The sequence below is a fragment of the Phalacrocorax aristotelis genome, chromosome 5 (assembly GCF_949628215.1).
Source record: "Phalacrocorax aristotelis chromosome 5, bGulAri2.1, whole genome shotgun sequence".
NCBI lineage: Eukaryota > Metazoa > Chordata > Aves > Suliformes > Phalacrocoracidae > Phalacrocorax > Phalacrocorax aristotelis.
Genome location: NC_134280.1, coordinates 49,986,152 through 50,006,677, shown reverse-complemented (window position 1 = coordinate 50,006,677; position 20,526 = coordinate 49,986,152). Strand labels below are relative to the sequence as shown.

Sequence of the window (20,526 nt, the reverse complement as noted above, 5' to 3'; positions counted from 1 at the left end):
CTTTGGTGGTGATTCCTTAAGCAATCTAAATCACTTATTTTGTGACAAATTGGCATACTTGGCAGGACCCTAAATCAGGATTTGTGACAGTAGTCTAAAAAAAAAGCAAATTTGACATAGTACATTTAGACAGCTATAATTATACTGGTTTAAGTTTGTGTCAGTAAGTAGCACGTTAAGACCAAACCCTATCTGTACTCTCCACGTCATTATTGGCAGCTACAGACAATGCAAGCCAAAGCACCCGCTACTTAGAGTATGGCAAGACCACCATTAAAAAGACGTAGACCAAGATCCACCTGCACTGTCATCGCTACTATTTCTGGGTATAGACTAAGGCAATACAGGGAGGGTCAGGCTACCCGTGTGCCCCTGACTGGACGGGGACACGCAGCCCCCTGAAGGGTCGAGTCTCTCCGACCGCCACACACCAACCACTACCAGCTCTGGGACATCCGTGGGGTGGGGTGGGGCAGGACCAGCCCTGCCCAGCGGATCCGGCACGTCTCTGACCCTTTCCCCTCCGCCATTCACCTGCCCCCGCAGCCGGCGCCCGCCCGTCCGTCAGCGAGGAGGGACGGCCGCGCGCCCAGCCGTTAGAGGAGGCCAGCCCCGCCTCCCCCGCCAGCGCGTGGGCGCCTCGCGCACAGCAGCGGCTGAGCGTTTTGGGTGATGTAAAGCATGATTTCCCTTGGAAATTATCTCGCCTTACACGGAGCCAAAAGATTAACCAGACCCTGGCACGGAGTAAGCGGCTCTTTGTTATAACCCAGAGCGCTACTTAGCACTGGCGAGGCCAGACCCGGCGTGCTGTGGCCGGCGGGGGCTCTCCGGCACGGGAGAGACACGGGCATACTGGTGAGGGTCCGATGAAGGGCCGTGAAGATGAGGGGACTGGAGCATCTCTCCTCTAAGGAAAGGCTGGAAGAGCTAGGACTGTTTATATCTCTAGGCTAAAGTGGAAGGCAGGGTACAAAGAGGATGGAGCCATGGTCCTTTCTGTGGTGCCCAGTCATGGGACTGGAGGCAATGGGCACAAACTGAAACGCAGCAGGCTCAATGTCAGGAAACACTTTTTTTTTTAGTGTAAGAGTGACCAAGCACTGCCACCACAGGTTGCCCAGGGAGGATCTGGGAGTCTCCATCCTTGGATACTCAAAAAGCCTTCTGGACACGGTCCTGGGCAACTATCTGGTTGGACTAAGTGACCTCCAGGAGGTCCCTTCCAACCACAACCATTCTGTGAAATAGCCAGCTCCAGCTTCTGCTCTTAGAGCCCTTTGTAAAACTCACTCTGCGAATCCTGGAATTGTCACCCCAGTGCCATAAAGATTGCAGAGTTTAGAAAACACTCCAAACCTACCAGGCCACTACTCCGGCCACTTAAGATAAGAGATTGTTTCCTTGAAAGAAGAAATTGAACCTGAACTTTTAATTTTATATATTAATGTCTTAATTTTGAGGAAGTTTTGTGTATTAAAAAAACACCCAAAACACAGCAAAACCACCAAAACTGATTTCAATCTACCTTTCATCTATAAGGTACCATACAATTAATCCAAGAAGAAACTAGAATAATTTTTTCCTTATGCTTTTCTTTACAAACTTCTACCCTGCCAGCCCCAGATCAGCAGCCATGAAAGTTAGAGAAAACCAGAACAAAAGAAACTCCATGCTTTCTCCTTCCCTTTCAAAGGCTTCATCCAACAGCTAAGTTTTTTATTCTAGTACTTTCCAACAGGTGTTCACTAATCTTGGCCAGACCTGACTAATCCCATGCATCATGTACAACTACAGCAACATTTTCTAAGGTGCATCTTAAACTTGCCACCCTTAAAAACAGGCAAATGGAAGAGGGGGAAAAAAAACCACCAAAATAGATCAGTATTCTCTATGCCTAGAAAGTTTCCATACAGAATTTCTGTTTAGATTGAACATACCTGTTTACAACTTCAGTATTCAGCCTTGGTGGGAGATGTTTGAAATACAACCAGGAACTAACAGTATCTAAGAGATGGAGTGTGAAATCGAAATCACGGTGCTCTTTTATGTAGCAAAGGCTGCAACATCCAGAAAAACAAAATACTAAACAACTGTGAAAATTGTGCGATAGACCAAACTATTTTAAAAATTTTACTTTATTAAGCAGCAATTTAAAAAATACCACATGAACCTTTAAAGGGAAAAAAAAAAAATCCTTTGCAACTGTCTCAAAGTAGTCCCCAATTTTAATGCAATTTCAAAGGAGTTTCCAGGTACTGGGAATCTTCAGATAAAGCAAATAACACTTTAACAATGTTAACTTTCTGTGCCTGAACTAGTTCTCCACTGCCTTACCATTCATATTCTATGGATTATTCACTGTAAAGATCAAAACAGTGCTATCCACTAGCTTGCTGACAGACTGTGTCGCAGGAACATTCCAGCATCTCATGAAAAAAGCTCATCTAAAGTAAGACCTATGTTGTTTCTTCTTTCTACTGAACCTGAAAAAGAAAAAATTGGTCATTAACTCATTCTCTATTAACTAGGAAGACACGTATAAATCACTGCTAAAATAAACTGGATATTCTGCTGCTACCATTCCTAACTGGCTTAATAGCAATGACATCACAAGTCCAGAAACAGCAGCAAGGAAGCTGGGAGAAGATATAAAAGATATTAATCATCGTACTAAGTGGTGGTAATTTTGAAGTTTTATTTTATTTTTGAAGTCACAGAAGAGGGTAGAAAAAAAGAGACAAAATGTTGGGTGTAAATAACCAACCATAGATGTAAAGTAACTGAACAAGATTTAAAAAATAGCTTAAATGGATATATTTTATATGAGAAAACAATTGGTACAAAGGCTGCATTAGAACCATGATTTTCAATGTCAGGCACACACTTCTTCAGTCCCTCAAAAACCCCAAGCTTTAAAAGAATACTTAGTTTGGAATGGTGTTAATCCTAGACAATAGTAGCCTCTAAATGCACTTAATGCTCTCCCAATTTCTGGCATGAAATAGCTGAAATAAGAAATTTGGAAAATGCACATTCATGCTATTCCACCAATTCCACACTGCTATTTAATAAACAGGTCAATTTATTACCATCCAACCTGACCTTTACCACCTAACTCAACCCTAATTTTGAGCTCTTAAATCAGTAATTAAGTAATTCAAGGTTTTAGTAACAAATTGATAGTTTTTTTCTCTAATATGAACATTTAACTTTATTATAAAGTACACTGTACTAAAAGGTTCATTCAAATCTAGGTAATTTCAGTTACATTCCTATGGCTTTTGAGCAAAAAAAGCAAGCAGTTTTACTGTATGTACACAATATTGAACATCAAGATTTAAATTAATTATTAATAACCTACATTCACTGTGGATTTCTAAGATTTACATCCAAAAAGCACATTTTATTTACATGCTGTTGACATTTTAAAGAAAATGAAATAAAATATTTTCTGTTTAGAATTATGATCTATCCCAAATTAAAAAAACCCCACATTTAACACCACAAAATGTTTAAAAAATTTACAATAAAAGACAGTTTTCTGTGCCAATTATACTTAGTCTCTAAGAATGTAAAATTGCATTGATAACTGCACTAATGACAATTAGACTTGAAACATTTAAAACCTGAGAGTAAAATCTAAACTTTTTTTTTTTAAAAGAAAACCCAACAAGCTAATATGCCCTAATGTTAATTTAAGCACAGATTGGTCAGTGGTCAATTAAAAAAACAAAGAAACAAAAAACCAGTGCATTATTTCTGCAGCTCCAAAAGAATCGATCACTAGAAAATTGTTGTAGTAGTTTGATAAATGCCAGGCCCGCCAGCCACAGTAAGGCTTATTTCAGAGCATCCTTTCCCACACACTGCACCTAATCAAATAATGAGTGTCTTTGGCCAATTCCTGTGAGCGTTCCTACATTTACGTAAGCATACATTTGCTTACATATACATCTGTGATCTTTGAGGTTTCCCACCTCAAACATACATATGTGTTTTAATAGCTAGATCAGAGGAAGAAAAAAACCCAAACCCAAAACTATTAAAAGCCATAGAAAGTTAGAAATACTGGCCAGAAAACATTCAAAGTCTAATAAGTTTTATATCAACCCCAAAGGCCTTTTAAAATCAGCATAGCTCTGGAGCAGCATTCACTGTATTGCTAAACACCATGTACCTTACATTTAAAAAACAAACCAAAACAACAAACCAAAACAAAAAACTGTTGGGCTAACAGTCACATTTTACTGCACTGCAGGATGTAAAAAGTAACCACACCTATAAAGCCTGGGGAAGAGAAGTATCACGCACAGTTACTCCATATTCCAGTAGCCATTTTATTTCTGCACTTGGAAACATTATGCTCCTTTCTGAGTGAAATAGCTTTCCCCTCCCACCTTGTATCCTTCAGAAACCATGCTCGACCAAGAGCATTTCCTGGGATGGGTTTGAGAAGGCCAGGATTCTTCCATTCTGGAGTTATTTTCCACAGCTTTAACAGTTTGTCCTTCTCATGCAGATGGTTGGCAATGTAGGAGTGGTCCTTCCTGGCTGAAAGCAGGCAAACTGCAACTGATCAGCCTCTACAAGCAGCCTTGCTTCGTAGACTAGCCAACAGGTTGCGTTTAACTAAACTGACATTCCCTGGGACCCAGAAACTCTTACCTCAAATGACCACCAACACCATTCAACAAAATAAACACAAGTATCTGTAAGCTCTGAAACAAAGTTACTCCTGCATTTCATAGTGACTGATCTTTGCCATTTAATATGGGAACATTTCATTAGAGCTTTAAACCTAACTGCACCATAAGGCAACATATTCAAGCCTACTTATGCCACACCAACCCAATTTATAATTTGAAAACTAGATCTGCATTACTACTACTTCACCTCCTTTACCACTAAGGCAATGTAAAACCAGCCCCCAATGTAAGCTTTTTTCCTGGGTTTAGGATCTTTCTTTTTCTAAGGCACTCACATGAACAAGCAGAGGTCCATTTATTTATATGGAAGTAACATCAATAGTGTGGCAAATATGCTTGAAGTAATAAGAAAAATATGATACCTGCTAATTAGGTGACACATTTTACTGCCCAATATAGCCCTACCCAATGTTTTTTTTTCCAAACCCAAACAATTTCTACAACTCAGTATGTCACAGTGGGTTACAGCAGGGATTTTTTTTTTTTTTTACTTTTTACAGAAGTTACCTTTAAAAAAAAAACCAAGCCCAAAAAACAATGATGGTAAACAGCCACAAGTTTTGTCATTCATTGACATAGAGCAGCAGATACATTGAAGAACATTCTTCTGTTAATACATAGCAAATCAAACTTTTCCTAGTATTTGAGTTTAAGACAGTGTGTTTTATCCCTTTGATTCTGGAATACAAGTAGACTATTTTTAATTAAAAAAAGAGCAAGTGTATACAAATTAAGAGAAAACTGCAGGAGTTAGAATATACATGACTTCATGCAATGATACTATACTTCATCCCTAGAAACATACAAGACTTCAAAAGTCATCCTTTGTGGAAATAAACTCTTCCAAACTATTGAAAAAAAATAATGAAGCATTCGATACACTGCTAAGGTTTTCATAGGTGATCAAGATGATGGTGATTCATTTTCTTCGCCAGCTACTGTTTGACAAACCTTGCTCTCATTCACTGTTTAGACGTGTTTTCATCCCAACAGCAGGAGATTGTTTGGCACCAGTAAGGCAAATCACTTGGTACAGTTTTTACTAAGGTTGAATAAATCCATGATGTCAACCATTGCTTTTCGGATGTTTTTTCCAAACCGATGAGAATCCTTTAAAAACAAGCAAACGAAAAACAAAACCAAGGCTTGTACTGTCAATCAAGTTATCTTTTAGGCAAAAGAAGGAACCTTTTAACATATTGTAATTTTGGAGTTTATGGAATTAGGGCATGCATTTTACCATAAAATGGGGAATTTAAACTACAAAAATTTTAATGCTATACAAATTAATCCAGGTTTATGCTATTACTGACTAATGAGTTCTTCATTATGCATTTACTTTCCTACAGACAGAACTGAGATCATGTCCTTTTGAAGTCAGATGCATCTATAGCTTTCTGTTAATTTAAAATAGCTGGGTTCCAAGTATTTTTTTTATACAAGATTTTGCAAAAGCTAGTTTTCAGAAAACAAAAGAATTTCAGGAAGTATATCACTAATGACCTAGAAGTACTAAAACATTTTGTATTTGAGTTCCTATCAGAATCTTGAATCATTTGCCATTAAAAAAATAACATGAAGTATTGAAAATGAAAAATCACACTTATCTAATTGTAAGCAAACTATGAACTTGTTCTGTTCATTCTAAGTGTCAGATGGATAGTACAAGGGAGAAATTAAGATTACAAATATAAATTATTAGCTACATTACAGAATCTGCTACAAAGACCCTACTAATATCAAAGCCACATGTATGAAATGCTGACTTTTCTTTGACTTGACTAATAAGTGAAAAATATGGGGAAATTTAAAGTACAAGCTAACAGGCATCTGAAGAACAATTTGAACTATGAAAAAACAAAGTTGTATTTCCTAATCTTTAATGATTAGCCAAAGGCACCAAGATCTCTTGGACACCTAAGGTCAAGAGAGGAAAACTAGTTCAGCTATGTAATCCTGAACAAACTCAGCATGTTTATTAAAGTCATAAAAATCTAAAAGGGAAGGATGAACAGAAGCTCACTCAAAGCAGGCCTCCACAACAGCAGAATATTGAATAGATAACATCTACTGCATTCTAATAGTGGGTGTTATTAGAATAAATTTTTGATTAATTATGTTTCCCAAGCACAAATTACAACTTGTGGGCCAGCATCTTTCAGTATTATTTAAACCAATAAGATTTAAAGAGTAAGAAGTATATCTTTTACTCTGTCTTTACAACTGCAGCCAGAAACAAATCAAAGCAAAATTGTAATAACAAAAAACAGAAGACACTCATCTTACTGTTTATGGGACAAATATGAGTCACATTACACGAGTTCCAGGGAACTACACATGTGTAAAGATGACTTTGGGCCACATGCTTTCTTTACGCTTGAAAGCATAAGAAATAGAATATGGTTTCCTTGGTACATAAAGCTATTAAATTTATAGAAGTGGAAACAAACAAAAAAAAACAACCAGCAAAACAGCATATGTTGCCAAAGAAATAACACATAACTGTATATTGCAAGTCCTACTAAATTTTTTTTTTAGACAATGAGTAGAACAGTTTTATGGGCAGATATCAGAACAGATTTATTCAAGGACTGACCCTTACCGTCTCAGAACAAGATATTTTGCTGGAGACATGAAAATGGATGGAATTTTCATCCAAGATAATATAAGAAACACCATAACCATCATCAGCCACCTAGGGAAAGAAAAAAGAGAAAATTAAGTTCTAAACCTTTTCTTTTTCCTTCTACTCCTAAGTTATCTTATACATAATTACCCAGTTCTTACTGCGCAGTTTTTAAAATCAGTTGCAATTTCTCTTCAAGCAAAAATTAAGCTTCTGCATTTAATGCATAAATTCTGAAGATGGATTCCACTTGAGGAAACATTTCTAGTCTCATCTGAAGTGCTGGAATTAACGTTTTCTGAATATATGTCTGTTATATTTCCCCGTTTTAGTATTCTGAAGTAGAATACTTGTTCAAAGACCTTCTCCTGTGAAGGTCTGGGCCTAAGCAGCTATATAGCTTCAGTGCTTAAGTAGAAAAGAATAAAGTGGTTCAGTTGTATACCTAAACATCCTGTTCATGGGATCACTCTGCAGATGTAAACAAATACAGTATATAAATACAGAGTAAACAAGCCTTATATTACGGAAATTTGCCCAAAGGCAAAGTCATCTGACTCTACAGCAAAGATACGATTGCGAACAGCCTTATGAGCAGAGCTCTGGTCTGATTTCAACATTAGCAGCATTAACTGTCCCAAGTTTCAGTCTGATGTCATATTTAAAGTATGCCTAGTAAACACAGACTATCCTGCTGCCACCCTCCTTCTTCTTTCCTAACTCAGAGGATCACAACCTTCAAGCTCTTTGCTGCCACTGCTGCTAAGCAGCCTGACAGTCTTCTCTCCATTACTGCTACAGGGCTACATTATACAGAACACTTAAAAAAACCACAGAAAAAACCAAACCCCAAACCAACACACATAGAAAGCCTGATGTACATAATCTCTGGGCTACTTCAGCAACCCAAAGCACTTTTTGTATGGGTACAAGAAATGATGAAGGGAAAAGTAAGCAGGGTTATTTGGAAAGGCAGACAACTGAAGGAAATTTAAGGAATGAAGAAATTGTAAGAAGGGAGCAGTTAATGTAGCACTAGCAAAAACAAAAGGAAAATGTTAGAAGTTCCTGTGGCCAAAACCAAATTTTATTGCCAGACCACATCTTTTGGGGGATTCTAAATACCGACTTTATAATCTGGTGGAGCAAGCCAGTTTCTTGTCAATAAGCAAGAATAAGCTAGGATTCCTTGATACTGCAATTTGAACTCATTCCAAGTTCAAGAACTACTGAAAGCTGTTATCAGATATATTAATAAATAAATAAACCCATAAAAAACCTTCCAGTTTGACAAACAAGCCAAAATACACTGTACTTATCATCCTAACTTCTGTGTGGCAAAGAGCAGTCCTGTGATCTCTCTCATTATTCTTTCCATAGAAATGTTTTTTAAAAACAAATTAATCTAGTCTATAGCCTCATGAGGTCTGCTTAACAGTTCTTGTTAACATCATCATCATCACCATTAATGGTCATGTTCAAAACCCAAGTCAGAAGCTTGTAAAATCTCTAGCAATACACTAGTTTCTTGAAAGTCTACAGAAGCTCTAGAATGAAGTTTTGTTCTTGACTCTAGCCACTATTTACACTTAGGAGGGCAAGCAGAACAATGTGAGTAGCTTAGTTTGGAGAAAAGCATGAACATATTTTTAAATTAACCAGAAAATACAAAAAACAAGTCAAGTATGAATACTTTTACAAATCCCAACCTTAAAATCTAGTTTAACTAAGAAGGCATTTGCACTGTAATAATAGCCTGATATACAGAAGCTCTGGGCATAGGTGATGTGATTAAAGCCCCCACTTTATCAGATCTCTCTTCCATGGAGCCCTGTACCACGTTTGATAACTGTGTATTTCCTTAAGAATTCTTGTAATGAGATATGAAAAAAGGTGATATAGATTTTTCTAAGCACATCCACACCATGGGAAAGCATTAAACACATGCATTTAAAAGCATGTGATGCACCTTCGATGTGCAACATTAAGGTATTACAGATCTGAAATTTTTAGATTGGCATATTCAAAATAAAAATGTTTTTAAAGGGACACTTGTATTTAGCAAACATACCGGTCCAAATCCTCCCCCACAGGATAACATCTCAGGGTTCTTCTTTAGATCAACATGTTGCTGTGGTGTCTGACTCGTTGACAGCCTCCAAGGCTCTGACAAAACCTTTAATGAAGAGATGCAAACAGGTTTAACACACTGCATGCAACTTTCTCAAAAACTAGCGAAGATAACTTAGAAAGTACTCAATACAGTGATGTGAAGGATAACTGCAGTTCCCATTTCAATGGAATGAACAATTAAGAAGGTTAAAAGAAGTCCTGATATGCAAACCATTAACATATGAGGTCATGATGTCAATTCCTCAAAAAGTATAGAAGTTCTTTCCACAGAAATGCTATTTCAGAACAGAATAATCTGGTCTATAGCCTTGTAAATTCTGCACAACAGGTCTTGTTAACAATGAGATCATCAATGGCCATATTCAAGTCCTGGTAAGATACTATATCAAGTTAGAAGCTTGTAAAATCTCTAGCAATACACTTTATCTTGAAAGTCTGTGGAAGCTGTAGAAAGTTGTTTTATTCTTGACTTAGCCACTACTCACATTTAGGAGGGCAAGCAAATGTAAATACCTTAATTTGGAGGCAAGCAGGAACATATTTTCTATTAATCAGAAAACACAAGTGTAATATAATTACTTTTATAAAACCCAATGTTAAAATCTAGTTTAAGTAATAAAGCATTTGTCACGGTAATAAACAGGGACATTGATGTTGTGCATTAAAAAAAATTAAAGGAGCTGTATACTAATATTAACTCACAGTAAGTTAAGAGGAAGAATTTTTGTCACAGTTCCAAAAGAATATTCTTGAGAAAAAGCACATAACCTGTTATGTTGCCTTGAAAATATGTAAAAACCACAAGCAATCAGTACTTTTTTTTTGTAACACTGACTATACCTTTCTTGCAATCCTTAGTAACATGTATTATACTACGAAGCTCACAGAAAGCATTACTATAGGTGTGTTAATTGTATACACAAAGCAAAATAAAACCTACTTGCAGTCTACTAGGAGATGTTAAGCATGTTAGAACTTTTTTCTTAGGAAAACCAGAGTTCTACAAGTATGTAAGCAGATACCACAAAACACTAAGTAAACAAAGTATTATTTACTATAATTAATAGTTATTAATAAAGGTCACTTACTTCCTTAAGGAAAGGAGAATCCACAGCAAGGTACTTGGACACAACATAAAGGCAGAACAGATGGCGGTCAATGCCAGCACCAGTCATGGCGAGACGATATAAGTGCTGATGTTTGGTAGCAGCAACCCGAAAGAACTTAAGTTTCTTTTCGTTCTAACAATGAAAAAAAGATTAAGAAAAAAAATCAGTTAAGTGAACTGGTTTGAGGATGGAGGTGCAGAAACTGAGTTACAGCAATAGCTCTCAAGCCTAAAACACTTAAGGGTCAAATATAAGACAATGCATGCAACTAACACCAAATAGTAACATCCTCTGGCTTTTCAACCTCATGTATTTAATTTCAGGTATCAGCAAGTTTCAACTATTACCTGCTGTAAACGCATAATGAAAACAGATGTATATATTAAGTGTGATCTAACTGCAAAATCAAACATGATTACAACTCAAGTTTACTACATTATTGCATATTTCATTTCTAGAGACATGGGACTTAAAAGTTATAAAATAGCAAATCTCAACATGATGTAAGAAAATCTGGAACCTCCACAGCCATTTTAGAAGGCAAACTGACAACACTGAAGGTATTGGGGTCCATGAACGCTGGTCATTTTTGAAAAGCCTTCTCTTAAGAGCTCAGGAACTGGCAATTCCAAACTGTTGGAAGTCAAGCAAGTGTGGCAGGAGGCTTTCTTGGATGAGTAGGGACCTTCTAGAACTTAGGTGGAAAGGAAAAGATATGGACATTGGAAGCAAGGACAGGTGACACAGGAGGACTATAGAGATGCTCTTTGCCACCGCTGGGAGAAAATTCGTGCAGCCAAAGCTCGATTAGAGTTCAAGCTGATGAGTACTGTGAAGGACAATAAAAAGGGCTCTTTTGAGGGAGCTGATTGTCCCACTCCACACTGCAGTGGTGCAGCCCCACCTCGAGTTTGGGCACCTCAGTATAAGGAGGACATCAAACTATTAGTGTGTGTCCAAAGGAGGATGACCAAGATGGTGAAACGTCTTGAGGGCAAGACTAATGAGGAGCAGCTGATGTCACTAGGTTTGTTCAGCTTAGTGAAGGCTGAGGGGGACCTCATCACAGCCTACAGCTTCCTCAAGGGGGGCAGTGAAGGGGGAGAGGTGCTGATCTCCTGTCTCTGATAGGACATGAGGAAATGGAAGGAAGCTACATTATGGGAGGTTCAGCCTGGGTATTAGGAAAAGGTTCTTCACTGAGAGGGTGGTCGAACACTGGAACAGGCTCCCCAGGGAAGTGGTCATGGCACCAACCATGTCAGAGCTCAAAGAGCATCTGGATGACACTCTTAGTCATATGGTTTAGTAGACCTGAGAGGAGCAGGGAGTTGGACTCAATAACCCTATGGGTCTCTACCAAACAGATTTTTATGACTCAATGAACACTGTATGAATGTTGCAAAGGCTGAAAGAAAGTGGCTGTTCAAAACACTTAGCCATTCTGTTAAGATTCCATAATGTGGAATTCAACACACTGAGTATATGGCAACCTGTCACTTCTTATCTCCAGCATCACTGCATTTTATACCACTTATTTGGGACACAGTGAGCAGCCTATTTGCCTCCAGCATGAGAAACTAATAAATCACTTGTAGTCATGCTAAGCATGACAACCATTGTCATTGAGGAGTAAAGATTTGTGGATAGTCCACGGAGGATACAAGTGCTCAGGAAAAATTCTATGGAAAAACCCAGAGAAAAGTAGAAGAAAGCAGTAAAGGTAGACAACTCTGTAACAAACAATATATATAAATGCATATAATATAATCTTCATAACACATAAAAGTAGAAATTGCATTATGAAGACAGGGCTCCTCTGGTCTCTGGCTGATCATTCCAGGTGAAGGGCAGTAATGAATCAACAAGTCTGAAAAAGAATCACGTTTGTCGTAACCGTAAAAAAAAAAAATCAGTGAGCAGAATGAAGCCTGAGATATATATATATATATATATATATATATATATATATGATCTTGGTATATATTGGGCTACCTTGTTCCTTTAACAAAAATGCAGATGTTACCTGCAGAGATGTAGCAGTTAATTCTGACATTAGGATTATGTTAAAATTACTTTCTACACACAGGGTATAGTTATACAGTATCTGTGCCATAAAGTTACGTATGACATGTTGATATGGCTGGATTTCCAGACTTGCACTAGTCTGATCACAGCTCCCAGCACAGCATATTGAGAAATCATGGGGGATTTTACCTACATAGAACTTCCAGAAAGAGGAGGGAGGGGGAAAAAAAAAAAAAAAAAGAGTTTGTTTCTCTGTGCATCTATACGCTTGCAGTAACATTTATTCATAGAATCATGGGACTAGAAAGAACCTCAACTGCTCGTCTGCTTAGACTTTTCTGCCCTAAGATATGATCAACTAAAACTCTTTCCTGAAGGACCATGATGTTACTTACTTTTAAAGATTTTCAAAGTGAAAAAACATCTCCCCAGGTAATCTGTTTCAGGCTTCTCACTGTTTCCCTACTTACTCATTATCCTTTACTAGCAGAAAATGTTTCCCCTAATGTGTTTGTTTCTGAAATCTACATTCATAACTTCTTGGGACAGAGAACAGATTGTTCCTATCATCTCTGCATCAGCATTTTTATCTTATTGAGCACAAGCTGGCTTCCTACCTCTTCCACAGTGTTCTCTCTTCTTGAGACTAAGCAAGAATAATTATGTTCAAATTCTCCTCACAAATCCTCTTCTGAGGTTTCTAACCATCTGTCTTGCTCTCCTTTAGACTCTCTCCAACTCATCCATACATCAAGTACATTGTCCAAAACTGGGCACACCACCCCAGCTAATGCAGTACAAGAAAAAAAGTTTAGAGACAAAAGACCACTAAAAACAAAGGGCAAGACTAACTAAAGTGAGGGCTCCATTTTTCCCAGTGGCACAGTGCTGAATGTGCTATGTAAGTGTTCCATTACTGATTATTATAGTCCTACATCTTCATTAGAACTGCTACCTATGCAGCTGTTACTCAGGCCTGGATGCAATACCTTGAGTACATTCCTATTTAACAAAACCCTATTTTTCAGGTTACATTTTTATCGACTCTGAAGACATGGAAATCCCCTTCAGCTTAGCAAAACCTGCAAGTGTAATGATTTATTTAATCAGCTGTATCTGTGAAAACTGTGACTAGCAGTGGATTAAACAACAGACAGCCCTCAAGACAACCATCCTCCACCCTTCCATTTTGACAACATTTTAACCAGTTTTGTCCACGTTTTCCAAACCAAGATGTTTTCCACTAGACCATGGTTCCTTTGTTTCCTAACCAGAAAATCACAAGAAAGACTAAAAAGCCCACTGACATCAGTATATAAGACCAATATATATTCCTCTGAATAATACTTGCTTTCCCATCAGAAAGGAAAGCCTAACTGGTATGAGATTACTTGTTTTAAAGATCTGTGTTTGAGTTTTACAAGTCACAAAAATTTTACCTCTGTCTTCTGGAGTTCAGGAACTGTAGGAAATTCTGCCATATTGACAGAAAATGTGGACAATTACCTTATGCTGCATTTCCTTCCAAAAAAACAAAGGCATCACACTAAGTGTTTAAAAACTATTTGGGAACTTATATGGATATCTAGTGATAACTCATGTGCCTGATGGATTGTATAAGGCAACAACACCATGAACTTACACTTTCAGTTGGGTCTTCCATGGCTCGAACAAAATTACATGACTCAACAGTACATGAGCGAACGGTTTCAGTCCTGCCTTCTCTGAACAAGCGTGTCATAGAGGCTTCATATGTTAAAGAAAATTTTCCCATGTCCTTGAAAAGGAAAAGTAAGACCTTAAAGGTTTAGCCACTCATTCTTAATCAGTAGTTCAAGGTAAGCATGCAGGATATGAATCACTCCACAAATTAAACTCAACATTAAGTTTTTAGTAGCCCACCATTAGCAGTCTTACCTAAAGATAATAAAGGCACAAATAAGATTAGTAGCAGGATTTGATAAACACTAATAGAAGCACCAAACTAGCAAGGACTACCCTGTGTTTGATATTCTGTATTCTCCAGTTTATAACAGAAGCTGATTTAAAGGCTATCAAAAACCTATTTGAAAATTCAGTGGCTCCCTAATTAATACAGCTGTGGTAATTGAGAAAACTGTAACATCCTTAAAAGTATTTCCAGTTAAAAGTTTAATAGTATGGAGATGCATGCCAGCGTGGGAATTTTCAAGAATGTGTGAACTGAAAACAGTCTGCAAAAACTAGGAAGTGTGGCTTCCGTATTTCCTGTAGATGTGCACAATCTACAGATTAAAAGTTGCCAAATGATAGTTTATCTAACATGTTAGCAACTCTAAAATATTCATCAGAACAGATCATGCAAGTCTGTTCAGTTTTAGATTAAGAGGCTGGGTTTTGAAAATAAGAGGTGGGTGGGTAATTAAACTATTTGCCTAACCAATGGTAAGAAAAACTAAGTGGTAATAGCAGCTAGGAAATCTGAATGCTTTGAAAAAACCATACGGAATTACTTAAAAAGAAGTAGAACAGTATCTCAACAGTGACAACTAGAAAGTGAAATGAAAAATACGCATGCTACTACATTGATGTTTTCTGAAAGCACATTATAGAAAAGGTGAACTAACAGAAGAGAACACAGGCCAGCATTTCTGTTAATCCTGTTAGGGAGTACCCATGACTACTGAATTAAGGGTGACTCCAAACTAAAAGATAAGTATAATATTGTTAAGATTATAACATTGTTTAGAGTATGAACACAGCTGCTAGAAGTTTCATATTTATTTCTTTCAAGTCCAAAATGCCTAGGGATAGATCAACTAAGCAGAAAAGAAAATCTGCACGAGTGTCTGCAGGCCAATCTTTGCACAATTAATTTCCAGATAGTAATCTGTTTAGGGATTGTACCAATTTCCATTGAATACCTTTAATAACCTTGTACAAGCAGTGCAAAGTTACTCTAAAGTACTTTACACAGTCACACTTTAGTCACAAACATGCTATACCCAATTTAATGAGATTCTATAAGCCAGAAACAGTTTGTTGTTCTTACCCGGTAGTGAGCAAGCTGCAGTGCAAGTTGCACAAAGGCATCAGGGCTGGTTTTTGCTTTCTTTATTAGTCCCTTCCCAAAAGCATCAAAGGAAAATGAATTGAAGTCCACATCATCTGCAAGAGCTACAGCAGTGCTCAGAGACCTCTCAATCACTTCTTGACACTAAAATACATAAACAAACATACGCACATACGTGCATATGCATGCATTCAATGGCATTTGAGAGAACTGTTGAAAAAGTGCAAGTATTTTAAAGTGATAAATAAGAAATGTTGCCTTTTTGTATGCCATGAACATCATTATCTAAATAATCTCCCTTTGAGGAAAGAGGAGAAAGTTAAAATTTAAAGAGCTTATAAAAAAAGCTTTAAGCCAATACACATCTGGAATCCAAAAATTATACTTTAAAGAACACCAGCATTAAGGCTGTTCAGGTCACTAGAACATAAAAGAATGACCCACAGAGACAGAACGGCAATAGCTGTGTGGCTTCCCATCTGCCAAACATGCTTAATTAAACATATCACCAACCATTACCTTTTTATTAAAAATTAAAATCCAAATAGGTGACGGCAGTTTGTCTTGTACTCAGGCAAAACGTAAAAAAAAATAAAACCTTATTACACATTCATACAGATTTTTGAACACAAAAAAGACAGCTAATCTCAAGGAACAAGAGTGTTGTGACAATAGCAATGAAACCTCAGCAACTTAAACTTCATTTTAACATAGTTACTATTTAAAATAGGTGGCCACTGACTTTTGTCTTGTTGCTCACCAAGAAAGTTTTAGTAAAAAGTTGGCATTTTCAGGCCAGAATTTCTGAAAACTGATGTTAAAACCCCTGATATCTTTTTAAGGAAACTATTTACATAGTTTACATGAAATACACATCTTACAGGACTCAAAGGAATTTAAAGCCAATTCATAGGGTTATCTGTAATTAAACTATTTGATTGCTCAGGAGAAGAGGAGCTTCTTCCTCAAACCACTATCTGTTCTGTACTTACTTCTTCTGGAATTTCCCACTGTAGTTTGGTAGGAATAGGAAGATTTTGATTGGTATCTCCTTTGCAATGCCCATCTTCTGAATAGCCCAGCTCAAGATACTCAGTTGCCATTACATTCTGCAAAGAACAATACTTCTTCAGAATTGCAACACATTACATACTGCTGTGGAATTAGGATTTAGTTGTGAAATCAGTATAACCTATTTTCCTTACACAGTGAAGTGCAATAGACAATCCATTTCCAAATATTGAAAACAGCTGCAAGTGAAGCCTTCTGTTTTACCTCTTATTTTAACGCATTTTTAGCAGTATTGAGTGGGAAGATATGCAGAAACACCTATTCAATTACACTGGTGTATTTTGTTAGATGCTACTGAATCAATCAAAATATTTCAATTAAAAACCCACCTCAAACTTGCTAGTAGTAAAAAACAGTCTTAGATTTCACCACCTTTGTTCAATTTAGATTCTACAGAATTTCTGTAAGTTTGTTATCTGTGAAAACTTGTTCATTAAGAAACAGTTTATTTCAAAGTGCATAACCCTACAGTAATTTAATACTTTTTAAGATTTGCATCCCACTCAAAATTGCGGTTTATTTTGTATGTGCACTAGAGCTCTTGGGCGGGGAATTAGAATGTTTCCACATGAAAAATACAACTTGGACAACTGACAAGGCTTCCTCTTACAAGATTTCAAACAACACTCTCAATGTAAAAAAACAAAACAAAACAGAAAACCCAAAACCCAAACAAACAACCAACCCCCCCCCAAATTATCAATAGATTTGAATCTGCTCAACGATTTAAAAATGTCAAAGAAAAAGCTTGACAAAAAATCTATTGCAATTTCTACATATATATTTCTAATCTCTTCCTTTAATTTAATTTTCTCACTTAGTGGTTAGAACATATCAACTATGAAATAAAGCTTAATCCATTCTACTCTAAAAATAGGCAATCTGTAAGAAGCTACAACAGATAACTCTTTAGGAAATGAAATACCACTTAGTTTATTTTAGTCATCCTAACTCTTAGCAGAAAAAGAGCCAACTAATAGGAAGTACAGAGATATGAACTAAAGCATATAACATCATTAAAAGAAAACAAAATAACTCTTTTCCACTGAGTTTGTCCAAACTGCACTGTCAAGTCAATCTCAAATCAGTTTGGCCTTCCTTCTTCCCTGATTAGAGAATGCAATGAGGATTTTTTTTGTTCTTACACACATGGAAACGTTCATATAATAAAATTAGAAAATTACATGGGATATCAGCCAGACCTGAGACCCATTTGCACAAATAAGTAATGAAATCAGAATTAGCTTATGTTTATGAAATAATTTTGAGTGATTGAGCCATACAACTGTTTATAAGTTTAAGGTTCGAAAAAGAAGAAATCAAATAGGATTTCAAGTAATCAACTAAGCTCATGATGAACAAACCCGACAGAAGTACATTCATTGCATTCCTTGCAAATAAATACAAGGGATAATTCAAGCAGCGTATCAATCTGCAGCTCAGCAAACAATGGCTTACAGGAAAAGTTAAACTGTACCATTTCTTTACATTTTGAAATTAAGTGTGGGATTTTTATAGCACAAGAAAGCTGAAGTGCTTCAGGAGCACACATGTATGCAAAATACAATGCCATATCAAAGAGGCAACAATCTATTGATTTACAATATAATAAACAAATTAGATGGGGAGCCATATCACTTCTCTGTGAAGATATCCATGCTCATTAAAATGCAATAAAGACCTTTAAATTAAAGGACAGCAACCTTTTCTTTTAAGCAAGGTCTTTTTTTTCCCCCCTTTTAAATTCTACAGTCACTGTAGACACAGGCCCACAATCACTCATCAGCGACATGAATGCAAGGAAATGAAAGTAACTGCTGATCCCCAGGACTGTTGCACGGACTACATCACATTATCTTCTGCATTAACTTTTTGTACTAAACACCTACCTCCCACAGGTGTCCAACAATAGGAGCATCTGCCCAAGAGTGCTCTGCATTCAGACCCGTTCTGCCATTTTTGAATACTATAAGAGTAAATGTTTTATCAAACCACCTACAAAAGAAATTAAGATTTCCTTACGGCTTTATACATTTCAAAAGCATTTTTATACAGTAACTTCATCCCTCTCAAAAATTCATATTCAAATGCACTAGTTCTTGGCTTTTTTTAAAATAATGATTTACTTAAATACACAAAAAATTGAACCATATGAAGTTCAACAAGGTCAAGTGCAAAGTCCTGCACCTTGGTTGGGGTAAGCCCCGGTACCAGTACAGGCTGGGGGATGAAGGGATTGAGCAGCTCTGCAGAGAAGGACTTGGGGGTACTGGTGGATGAAAAAATTGGATGTGAGCTAGCAATGTGTACTTGCAACCCAGAAAGTCAACTGCATAAAAAGAAGTGTTGCCAGCACGTTGATGGTAGGTGATTCTCACCCTCTAGTCTGTTCTTTTGAGACCGCAGCTGGAGTGCTGCATCCAGCTCTGGGGTTCCCAGTACAAGATGTGGACCTGCTAGAGCAGGCCAAGGAGGGCCACGAAAATGGTCAGAGTGCTGGAACACCTCTCTAATGAAGAAAAGCTGATAATTGGGGTTGTTTGGTCTGGGATACCTTCTTGCGGCCTTTCAGTATATATAGAGAGAGCTTATAAGAAAGACTTTTTACCTGGCCTACAGTGACAGTGCAAGGGGTAATGGTTATAAACTGAACAAAGGTAGATTTAGATTTGTCATAAGGGAGGCTATTTTTATTTTCCGTGATGAGGGTGGTAAGACACTGGAACAGGTTGCCCAGAGAAGTTGTGGATGTCCCATCATCGAAAGCGTTCCAAGTCAGGCTAGACAGGGCTTTGAGCAATCTGATGTAGTGATAGATGTCCCTGCCCATGGCAAGGGGGTGTGTGAACTAGATGATCTTTGAAGGTCCCTTCCAGTCCAAACCATTCTGTGATTCTATGAAGTTTATCAGCTTATAGGTCACTTACTCATATGTATTACCCACGTGAATTAGTGAAATCCTGAAAGAACGAGAAGGCGTTTTCTACAGAGTCAATAGTGTACCTGTCATAGCATCTGCCATGCATTAAGGATTTTCCATACGTATCCAGTGACCCCACTGGATCTTCTTTCCTGTACCCTTGCTCGATGTCATCCAAGGTCACAAAAAATGCTGCTTTTTCAACAGCATCTAAGGACTGTTTGTTCTTTCCACGGCTAAAATAAGCCTGTCGAGCTTTAGCCCATGGTACTCTGCAAAAAGAATTTGGTTTATAGTCAGATTATGTGAATTTGTCAGTGTTTTGTCACCCTTCAGATCACTATGAGACATTCCTCCTAATTTTATCAAATATGAAGCAACTACTTTTATTGCATCTAAACTATATCAGCAGTGAAAAGTTCTGAAAATACAATGTAATCCTAGGATCCAATTCAACATATCAGACGTGTGAAGCTTAATCCTCAGAAATTCAGCATTACAGCGGCATGCAATATGTACAGCATGGTTCACCTACGTTCATAACTGAACACAAGAAAATAATATATGGAAGTAGAAAACAGTAATATCTTTTGTTTTCAATATTATTAATATTCATTGTTATAACACCTAAATCTAGGAGTCTGGACAATTGTAAAAATGAAGTTCCATGGTAAATGCCTGAAACAGATCTGAAGTTCAGGAAGTCCTGAACAATAAAATTTCTGTATGATTGCACCACATTTATTTATAAATTTATATGGTTTTCCCAATTAAAAAAAAATTAGCTTGTTCTAAAGCAGTAAGAAAAAGGAATGACTCCTAGTAAGAATATATTCTAAAATCCAGCTCTTTCTCTCCCTTGTCCAGAAACAATTAGA

The 20,526-nt window shown here is 37.1% G+C and overlaps 1 protein-coding gene across 3 annotated transcripts in view; it reads right to left on the bottom strand.

The window, feature by feature from the left end:
* Window positions 1–2,684: 2,684 nt before the first annotated feature.
* CPT1A (carnitine palmitoyltransferase 1A) overlaps window positions 2,685–20,526 on the bottom strand; it is a 43,114-nt gene continuing 25,272 nt past the window's right edge. For 2 of the 3 annotated variants that reach the window (XM_075094388.1, XM_075094389.1), the window contains exons 13-21: window positions 19,732–19,920; window positions 18,618–18,723; window positions 16,650–16,766; window positions 15,637–15,801; window positions 14,248–14,382; window positions 10,557–10,709; window positions 9,407–9,511; window positions 7,312–7,404; window positions 2,685–5,819 (exon numbers count right to left, since the gene is read on the bottom strand). In XM_075094388.1, the coding sequence (XP_074950489.1) occupies window positions 5,733–5,819; window positions 7,312–7,404; window positions 9,407–9,511; window positions 10,557–10,709; window positions 14,248–14,382; window positions 15,637–15,801; window positions 16,650–16,766; window positions 18,618–18,723; window positions 19,732–19,920 (1,150 nt within the window). In that variant the 3' untranslated portion in view covers window positions 2,685–5,732. The remainder of the gene's footprint in view (window positions 5,820–7,311; window positions 7,405–9,406; window positions 9,512–10,556; window positions 10,710–14,247; window positions 14,383–15,636; window positions 15,802–16,649; window positions 16,767–18,617; window positions 18,724–19,731; window positions 19,921–20,526) is intronic. The other variant, XM_075094390.1, reaches the window with a different exon arrangement.